At 46.6% G+C, this 9,711-nt stretch overlaps 1 protein-coding gene across 3 annotated transcripts; it reads right to left on the reverse strand.

The window, feature by feature from the left end:
• Positions 1-456: 456 nt before the first annotated feature.
• On the reverse strand, positions 457-8,979 carry Dtymk (deoxythymidylate kinase). Of its 3 annotated transcripts, none has more exons than XM_032901690.1 (5): positions 8,629-8,904; positions 7,600-7,708; positions 5,596-5,686; positions 2,312-2,509; positions 457-874 (listed from the first exon to the last, which is right to left on the reverse strand). In XM_032901690.1, exons 1-5 carry the CDS (start codon positions 8,756-8,758, stop codon positions 860-862), a joined length of 543 nt encoding a protein of 180 aa, XP_032757581.1. In that variant the 5' UTR covers positions 8,759-8,904; the 3' UTR covers positions 457-859. The 3 variants fall into 3 exon arrangements, with proteins under 3 accessions (XP_032757581.1, XP_032757579.1, XP_032757580.1); XM_032901688.1 differs by having other exon boundaries at positions 467-867; positions 8,629-8,979; XM_032901689.1 differs by having other exon boundaries at positions 467-867; positions 2,312-2,437; positions 8,629-8,901.
• Between the last annotated feature and the right edge of the window lie 732 nt (positions 8,980-9,711).

Consider the following 9,711-nt stretch of genomic DNA (forward strand, 5'->3'; position numbering starts at 1 on the left):
CCTCCTCCTCGGAGCAAGACTCCTGATCTGAATCAGAGGTTTGTAAGGACCTACGAGAGGGATCATCTTGTGCCGCTCCAGATGTTCTATTTCTGACAGCGTGGAAAGCTCCAGTGGATAATAGAACCAACAAGGTCATTATCACTGGGCTTAGAATTATGAACGTCGTGCCACTAGGTAAGTTGGATATTCTAGGTAACACCTGGGAACACAGACTTGGAACAAGCGACCTAGTAACATCGATCAAACCCACAGTGGAAAGACCATGAATAGGGGGCAGACCCAGCTCCACAAATTCTTTTTTTTCTTTTTCTTTTTTTTGGAGCTGGGGACTGAACCCAGGGCCTTGCGTTTGCTAGGCAAGCGCGCTCTACCACTGAGCTAAATCCCCAACCCCCTCCACAAATTCTTAAGGAAGCTTAGTGAGGTACATTTTATTTTTTTTATTTTATTTTTTTTTTTTTGCTTTTTTTTAACTTATCTCGAGGGAACTGCTTGAGAATACTAAAGTTCAGAATAGAAGCAGCACATTAACAAGCACCTTTACGGGCAAGCAGTAGGCAGAGGGAGATATTGTACAACTTGTCCACTATCACCCAAACAAGTTGTGTGTAGAACCTTACAGATCCCTTCTGCCAAGAACTAGCTCCTGCGGAATAGTGTTGAGATGCGAGCCTTCTACGCTCTCCCAGAGAGCCAGAGGATAGTGCTGAGGTGGGAGAGCCAGAGAATAGCATTGGCAGTGCAAGCTCTGATTTATTTCCATAGCTCCTCCAGTGGCCTCTGTGCAGCATTTCGGATGGCGTCCTCTGAGAGCGCACGGATTTCTTCATGGACATCCTCAATGCTTTTGGAAGCATCAACCACCTATTACCTCAGAGGAGAGAGCAGAAAAAGGATCATTATACCACGTTCCCTCTGTTCCCAGTACATGTCCCTGCAGGGGCCCTTCACCTGCTGCTTTCTTTGAACCTGGTATTTGTAGAAAGCGGCCTGCACACCTGCCACGTCACAAATACAGGTGAAGTAGGATGCACTGGCTACCCATCTTGCTCTGTTCTAAGCAGGCTGAGCGACTGTCTTCCAGTTGACAAGAACAGGCTCCACACAAACAGTCACCCACCTTTCAGTTCTAGCTTCTGGGAGGCAGAGGCAGGAGGATCTCTGTGAGTTCAAGGCCCGCCTGGACTACATAGTTCCAGGACAACCAGAGCTGCAGACACAGTTATACCTTTCTTGAGATGAAAACTGTCCTAATATAGCTGCTCTGTTTTATCAGGACAGGCAGCAGCAAGCCAGAAGTGTCAGCATCTCCCAGGTCCCTTCCTTTTTAAGGGATCTAGACAGGTCCCACGGTTCTGTAAGTCTGGCTAAGACCTTTGGCAGCAAATTCTTGAAAACCCTCCAGGGGTGTAACAATCTTATGGACAGAATCCAAGTATTTCCCAAGGTATGTATGACTCTATGTGCAGGAGAGCCTCATGTGTTACCTCCTAAAAGGTCACTCGACAACCACAGTATAGCCACACACCCTTGCCCAGGCTCTCCAGGATGGCTCTCTGGGTTGACTTAGTGTCCAACAAAGTAAAAGGGCTTTATCATCATCTGTTCTAACAGAAAGTGATGCAGACATTTAGGACAAACCTCAGAATCATGAGGGCATGAACTATAGACAAGGGCAACAGAAGCAGCGCCTTCTGTAGACAAAGCTGGCTCGAGATGTATGGACTACTGAAAGCTGGGTTTGAAGTCTGGGAACCTCACTGGGACTGTGCAGACAGTGACAGACCCACCAGGACCATTGTGGCTGCTGAGACGATGTGCATGCAGGAAAGAGGGCAGAAGAGCAGGAGCAAACAATAGAGAAGGGCTCATGGCGGCTCATGCAAGGACTGAGATGGAAGTCGAAGCCAATTCCTGAGACCAGTGTTGAAACACCGGTACTAACTGGAGGAAACAGGCCCGGAGGGAAGCCTAGTATGACAATTCTGTGCTCCTGGAAATAGCACAGCCCCACACAAGGCTCCAAAGAAACCAGCGGAGTAAAGTCCCAGGAGGTAGTGATGGAGAAGGTACTTACAGTATGACTGAGGGCCAGCAGGAATAAGTCATAGTATGAAATGAAGGGAAAAGTACGATATATCTGAATGTGAAACTGGGAAACCCCACCTTCTGAGGCACTTCCTGAGTATGGCCCAACTACACAGTACACTGAAGAGTCATCCCTGTGGTAAGTAAAGCGTGATGTGGCTTTCAAGACCATGTTCTGAATGGTGATATCACATGACTAAAGGCTTGTTTCAGGACTTACCTTCCAGTTGAGGTTCTTCTCACTCATGAGCTGCTGGAAACACAGCAGAACCTGCTCCTGGAAAGTCCCAGTCTCATATCGCTCAAGACCAAACTCTCCCCTCGAAGCAGCGTCCAGCAATTGTAACTGCAGGAACAGGATCAGGTCAGGCTTGGGAAGGCCCACATCTGGTTGTTTGCACCAATCCAAGGAAAAATTCTGCCAACAGAGAACCTAACAGTTAGAGAAGGCAAACTGAGTGGGGTATAATCTTCTGCTTCAGAGTGGGCTGGGGTGCCGTGAGTGAGTAAACAGGACGGTACCACAGCTCTGTGCTCTGTAGTCTGTCTACTGTGGACCTGGTCTCAGAAAATAAGGCAAGGCATGGCATACATAGATATCCCGGTCGTCCATTCAACCTCAGAGTCTACAACGAGAAGCAATTTGTTCCAGAAACAGTTTTTGCCATAATCTTGCATCCCAGTAAACATTGGAGGAAAGTAGCAATCCTGGAAACTCACTGCATGCCTGCCTACTAATTTTTTACATATATCTTCCCACTTCATCAACTTGCTAAAAATGTCCTTGTTTTCAGAAGATAAGTAGAGCTAGCAAGGACACACCATCCTGCAGAAAATATGACCCCAGGGGCCCTGCCTACAGGGCTATAGGGTGCTGACCATCTACCCTGGCTTCCTTATACAAAGTAGTCCATTGGGGAGTCACTCTAAGGTGTAGAAGAAACAGAATTTAAAAGATTATCACTTGGCAATCTGTCATCCCCAAGGTTATCATATATATTATCAGACACCATCTGATTCTTGCTGAGGACTCCACACCCTTAAGTTTACAAAAGTACAAGTCAAAACCATTAAGCTAGGTGTGGTGACAGCACTCGCAAAGTAGCAAGAAGACAGTTCAGGGTTATCCTTGGCTACATAGTTCCAGATTAAGCTGAGCCACAGGAGACCTCGCCTCAAAAATCAAAACACATGCGGGCAGTATTGGCACATGCCTTTAATCCCTAAACTCAAGAGGCAAAGGCTGAAGGATCTGAGTTCAAAACCAGCCTTGAGCTAGCTCCAGGTTGTGTTTTGGGCAAGCACATGCTTTACCAGTTGCTCTCCTACATGGAGAGATGGCTCAGCTGTTAAGAGCACTTGTCGTCCTTCTAAAGGACCCATATTCAGTTCCCAGGACACACATGATGGCTAATAATTCCTGTGTCTCCTTCTCAGGGTATCTGACACATGCAGACAAACACACACTTGAAAATAAAGTGAATACATCTATTTTCTTTTTTAAAGAAATCAGTTATACTTTCAGTGCTCAGAATATTTTAAATGTGAGCCTCAGAGATGTGGGAACTTAGACATCAAGACATTTAAGAGACTACAGGGATAACTCGGAGTTAGAGCACTTGCCTGTCACATATAAAGCCCTTGGTCCAATTCTCAGCCGAAAAATAAGAAAACAATTTGGGACAGTGAGATGATTTGGCTGGTAAAGGAACTTACTCAGCACACAAGGCTGACACTGGAGTTAAATCCCCAGAGCTCAGCAGGAGAACCAATCCTCCAAAGTGGTCCTCTGACCTCAATGTGCAGGCTTGGCACACACATATCCTGGCCTCCATCTCTCACACAATTAGAATAAATAAAAAGCAGCAAGGTTTATATGGTACGTACTTCAACACATGGACCTTCACATGGGCCTTAGGCAGATCCTCATTTAATACGATAAAAACACAAGGCAATCAGCCAGCTCTTGAGAGCTGGAAAACACGAACAGTGATTACATGTTTAAACTGAAAGGTTTAGAGGACATTGTTCTTTTTTTTTCTCTTTTTTTCGGAGCTGGGGACTGAACCCAGGGCGCTCTACCACTGAGCTAAATCCCCAACTCCTGGAGGACATTGTTCTTACAAGTGTCTTTCTTGAGCCATAGTGCCTTTCTCCTGTAATCCTAGCACTCAGAAGGCTGAGACAAGAGGATTACAAATTTGATCTACCTGGTGAGTTCCCAAAATGCCTGGCCTACTAGAAACACTGTCTCAGCAACTCCAGGTCCTAGGAACAAGGTGCAGAAGTTAAGAGCGCTGGCTGCTCTGCCAGAGGCCTTGGGCTCACTTCCATGGCACCCACATGGCACCTCACAACAATTTGTTAGTCAGTTCCAGAAGACTGAATACCCTCATCTGATCTCCATGGGCACCAGACATATGTGCAAACAAAACACCCATATAAAGAAAAAATTTTTTACATATTTTTATTGATTACTTGAGAATTTCACATCATGAACCCCAATCACACTCCTCTCCCAGGTTCCCCTCCCTTGTAGACACTCCCCCCACACCCTCAAACTCAAGTCCAATTTGGATTGCCCATATACTCACTGGAACATAGTCAAATTCCCAGTAGCTAGGGAGAAACTAAGTCCTTCCCCACTGTAACCTCTTTGGGTAGAAGCCCTCAATTGTGGAGAGCTACACTTAGCATCCTCATAGATAAAATATTTTAAAAACCCAACCACATGCCAAGCAGTGGCTCACACCTTTAGTCCCAGCATCTGGGAGGAGAGGCAGGTGGGGTTCTGAGATCGAGGCCAGCCTGGTCTACAGAGTCAGTTCTAGGACACCCAGGACCAAACAGAGAAACCCTGACTCAGAAAACAAAACAAACAGAGGAAATCGAACAGAGGATGTTGAGTGTCCCTGAGGCTGATGAGACTTCTGGGAGGTTTTCTGTTGCTAAATATTTGCAGTTTAAAGGCTAACTAAAAGGCACTGTCAGACGTGGTGGTGCAGGCCCTTGATTCTAGCACTCCTGAGGCAGAGGCAGGTGGATCACTATGATTCATGGTGAGTCTGGTCTACACAGAGTTCCAGGCCAGCCAGGATACACAGGGCAACCTTGTTTAAACAAGCATGTAAATGGCAGACATTTAAAAATAAATAAAAAGGACAGTACACAGCTCCTTACACATATGAAGCAAGTGTGGAGGGACAGAGGGCTCCAGTGTCCCAGTCATTCCACCTCGGGTCACAAAATGAGGCATCGCGGGAAATCTTAACGAGGAACCTCTTTATGAGACAAATCATCCAAATGCAAAGTACAAGGCTGTACGTGAAAAACCTGCATGCCTGTTCATCGACAAAAGACAGCATCTCAGAGTTAAGGAATGCCAGAGCCATCCAGTTCCTAAGAGCAGCTTCGACACATACTCTGTGGGCAGGCACGCTGCAAATGAACAACAGACCTGGGGCCCACGCCTGGCACGCCGAAGCAGGACTCCACAGTACTCACCTCCTTGGCGCTAGTGAAGGCAACCCCAGAAAACGCGTATCTGTCCAAAACAAGGGTCACACCCTGGTTCAACTTCGCCTTAATTAATGGCCTGAAAAACAGAATGCTCCTGAGCCCTGGAACTGGCTTCCCAACTACCACAAATCAGAAATCCCAGTGACAATTACAGCAGTCATTTATAAACTTATTTACAACCAGAAAGTTCTATATCTTCTTTCTAGGAGATGCCAGGGAACACCTCTACCCTCCCCTGCTGAGGGAAGGGAGAACCCAGGCAGAGAGCCTGGGGCAGCAGACAATGAGACTGATACGTGTGTCCCTAAGTATGACAGGCAAAATATCAAGGACGTTTCCCACCAAACAACACAGGGTCATCGTCATTACCAATGTGCAAAAACCTTAGACGAGTGAAGGTGAAGGGCCTGGCACGAGGCCACAGAAGGGAGTTAGAGCCTTCTCACTTAGCATGCCTCACAGGAGGCATTCGATTCTGGGGGATAGGGGAAGAAGGCTGAAATAGGTCTCAGTATGTAGCCCAGGCTGTCCCAGATTGGCTTCCACCTCTTGATCTTTAGAGCATAATGGCATTAACCTGAAATCCTAATTTTGGGAGGCCAAAGCGGAGAATCCCAAATTGCAAGCCAATGTAAACTACTAATGAGTGTGTATACACAGAGCTAGACCTTTAAGAGGTTTTTTTTTTTTTAATATATGCTGTTAAAGAGTCAGTAATGCGAACACAGAAAGACATCTAAACTCTGATCTTGGAGCCTTCGCAAAATTAAAACAGACCCCAGACCTAAATGGATGAGAGAAACCCTTTAAAGGAAGGTAAGAAGGAAAGAGAACCTGGATGTCCTTGGGTTTGATAACACCAAAGGTCAAAGTCATTCGAGGACAGATAGGCTAACCTCAGGACACTGAAGAAGCTGTGCTGTGTAAGACACTATCAAACAAGTGAAGAGACAGCCACAGGATGGGAGAGAGGATGTATAAAAGTCAAGTCTGACAAAGGACAGACGCACAACACAAAGTACATGCTCTGTAAATGTGACATACAACACCAGCCAGCTTAGCCAGGAGGAGGTGGCGCACGCCTTTAATCCCAGCACTAGGGAGGCAGAGGCAGGTGGATCTGTGAGTTCAAGGCCAGACTGGGTAGAGGCAGGTGGATCTCTATGAGTTTAAGGCCAGACTGATATTACAGAATGTAAGTTCAGCCATGGCTACACCGAGAAACTCCGCCTAGGAAAAAAAAGAAGAAAATGAAAATAGCCAGTACTTAGAAGGCTGAGATAGAATTGCCATTACTTAGAAGACACCTTGAGCTACAGAGGGAAACAAGTATCTTAAAAATAAAAACAAAAACAAAAGGCTAGGGGCAAAAGATGTGGTTGTATGGATAAACTGTTTGCCATGTGACAAGAAGACTAGAGTTTGGATCCCTAGTTCCCCAGAACCCAGATATAAACCAGGAGGAAAATTGAAACTCAGGGAGACAGACAGGACCCAGAAGCACAAAGGCCAGTGTAGCCTAAAATTAGTGAGCTTGAGGTCCGGTAAGAAACCTTATCGCAGCCTGGCATGAGGCTAGCCTGTCTACAAGGCAGGTTCCAGGACAGTCAGGGCTATTATGCAGAGAAACTCTGTCTCAACCCTTTAAAAAAAAAAAAACTGAAACAAAGCCTGCCTCAGCACTTAAAGCTCTTACTGCTCTTGCCAAGGGCTCAGGTCACGAGACAGTGTACAACTCTCGGGAACTCTAGTTACAGGGATCGGGCTCCCTTGGGCAGCAGGCATGCATGAGGCACACAAACATACATTAGGCATTTATGCTACGCAAAAATAAAGATAAAAAACCCCAACCGTCTCAAATGCAGTAGAGAACGGTAGAGGAAGATGCCCAAGTTGGCCTCTGGTCTCCACATGCCTACGTATGTTTGCACTCGTGCCATACACAAAAGCCTGCAAGTTACACGGGGGAAGCAATGAACCAATCTTTACACTTGTTCCCAGCGGTTGGCAGAGAAGAGCAGGTGCACGGAGTGATCCTCCAGCTCGGTTTTCTTTTCTAAGTAGGAACTCAGAAGCTTGCCGATTTCTGTTGATCTTTCTAGAAAGACAAAGATACAAACACGACTTCAAGTCAGACTGTTCACCTGAAGTATGCTATGGTTTGCACCGAAGTTTTCTCCTTGTGCTCGTGTCTAACTCTGAACGTTATTAAATCTCTAGACAGCTTTGGACCATCTCTGAAGCCAAATGAGTTTCCCCAAGGGAAGGAAGTAACACGCACGTTCAGTCTTGATTTCAAAAGTACTTGTTAAGACTTTTTTGACCAGGGCTGGGGATTTAGCTCAGTGATAGAGTGGTTGCTAGCAAGGGCAAGGCCCTGGGTTCGGGCCCCAGCCCCGGAAAAAAAAAAAAAAAAAAAAGACTTTTTTGACTGGTTGGTTTGAAAATTAAAATATCCAGGAAAGCGTTGCTCCAATTCCTACTTAATTTGTAGGATGAGGGGTTGGTGTCCAGTGCATAGGACTCAAGGCCGGAAGTCAACATCATGCTCCCTTTTCAGTACCTGTCCACCTTGTGTTTTCAGAGGCTGTCTTCCACCGGGACCTGAAGCTCACTTTTGGCTGGATTGGCCAACAAGTACCAGGAAAGCGCCCGCCTCTACCTTTCCAGCACTGGGATAAGCAACCATATCTGCTTTTTTTTTAACCTGGGAGGCTGAACTCAGGCCCTCGTTTCAGTTTGCATTTTACTAATGCATCTCCACCAGCTGGGCCTCTCACATCAATGACCAATCAAGAAAATGTTTCCCAGGCTTGTCTGTTGGCCCATCTGGTGGGTCCAGTTTTCTCAACTGAGAGTCCCTCTTCCCAAATGACTGTAGCTTGTGTCAAGGTGACATAAACTAGCCAGCACATGCATGCACAATAATAGATAAAAAAATATTCTAAAAGCTTTTACAGATACAATGACTAAAGCCCAAAGAGAGGGTGAGGGAATTCCCAAGGCCCGCCCGCGCACCAGGGAAACGCAGCAGCTCCGCTCTGTGGCCCGAGGCGCACAGCGCGGTCACCAGCCTGAGGCACTGCGTGGTCTTGCCAGCACGGTCCACACCCTCCAGCACGATGAGCGCCCCGCGACGCGACGCCATCGCGACTCACAGCCTGCACAGCTCCAGCCAACCTTTCAGGTTCCCGCCAATGTTAGCTGCAGCAGAAGGGTAGCGCGCGCTGGTGCAATGCCCGGACGCACCTCTTCCGGCTGGAAGTGGAGCACTGAAGACTGCAGGGAACCGCTTCCGGACATGACGCAATCTAGGCCCCCAGCCCGCTGACGGGCGAACACTTACTCCAGGAACTTCCGTTTGCAGCTCCCGGAAAGGACCAATCCTACCTACTAGGGTTTTGCGGGCTCTGGTCACGTGGAAGTTCTAGAACAGTAACGGAATCAAATTTTCTTTCCTCTAAGCGCGCTACTGGACGGTTTTAAAAGTTTCTTATCACTCACACACATGCGCGCGCACACGAGCCATCTTATGATCCGGCTGCAAAATGAATAAAGATAACAGCATCGATCCCCAAGATGCACTGACTGCAGCATCTTCAAAGCGCTCAGGAATTTTCGTTGTGGTTTTAGTGTCGAAAACCCACGGACAGAAGTTGGTGGAAGGAAATGGACTTATTTGCAGCGTTGGCCAGAACTGAAAATTCCCTCTTTTTTTTTTTTTTTTTTGGATTTGTCCCTAGCGGTGTTTTTACAGAAAAAAAATTAATAAAGTCAGGAAAAATATATGAGCAGGAGGTGGGTAAATCTCTGGGAGTTTAAGGCCAGTTACATAGTTTCAGGCCAGCCAGGGATACATTGTGAGATCCAGTCTGAAAAACCAAAACAATACTCTAGAGGCCGAGGCAAAAGGATTTGTAGTCAAAGGTTGTTTCTAAAAGACTGGCTAGGGAAGTACTCAGTCGATAGAGCACTTTCCTAACACGAACAAAGACCTGAATCCCATACCCAGCACACAATGAATTAGTTATAGTGAGTGACATAGCCTATAACTTGGTCAAGGTCTATACAGACATTCGAACTAATGTTCGGATGCCGGAC

The sequence above is a fragment of the Rattus rattus genome, chromosome 4, assembly GCF_011064425.1.
Source record: "Rattus rattus isolate New Zealand chromosome 4, Rrattus_CSIRO_v1, whole genome shotgun sequence".
NCBI classification, from domain to species: domain Eukaryota; kingdom Metazoa; phylum Chordata; class Mammalia; order Rodentia; family Muridae; genus Rattus; species Rattus rattus.

Excerpts from the sequence above, each read along its gene's own strand:
- Dtymk (XM_032901688.1), bottom strand. The coding sequence starts at position 8,758 with ATGGCGTCGCGTCGCGGGGCGCTCATCGTGCTGGAGGGTGTGGACCGT. Across the intron at positions 2,510-5,595 it reads CCTTCACTAGCGCCAAGGAG|AATTTTTCCTTGGATTGGTG; the intron begins GTGAGTACTGTG and ends CTCTGTTGGCAG. Across the intron at positions 868-2,311 it reads AGAAGAACCTCAACTGGAAG|GTGGTTGATGCTTCCAAAAG; the intron begins GTAAGTCCTGAA and ends CTGAGGTAATAG.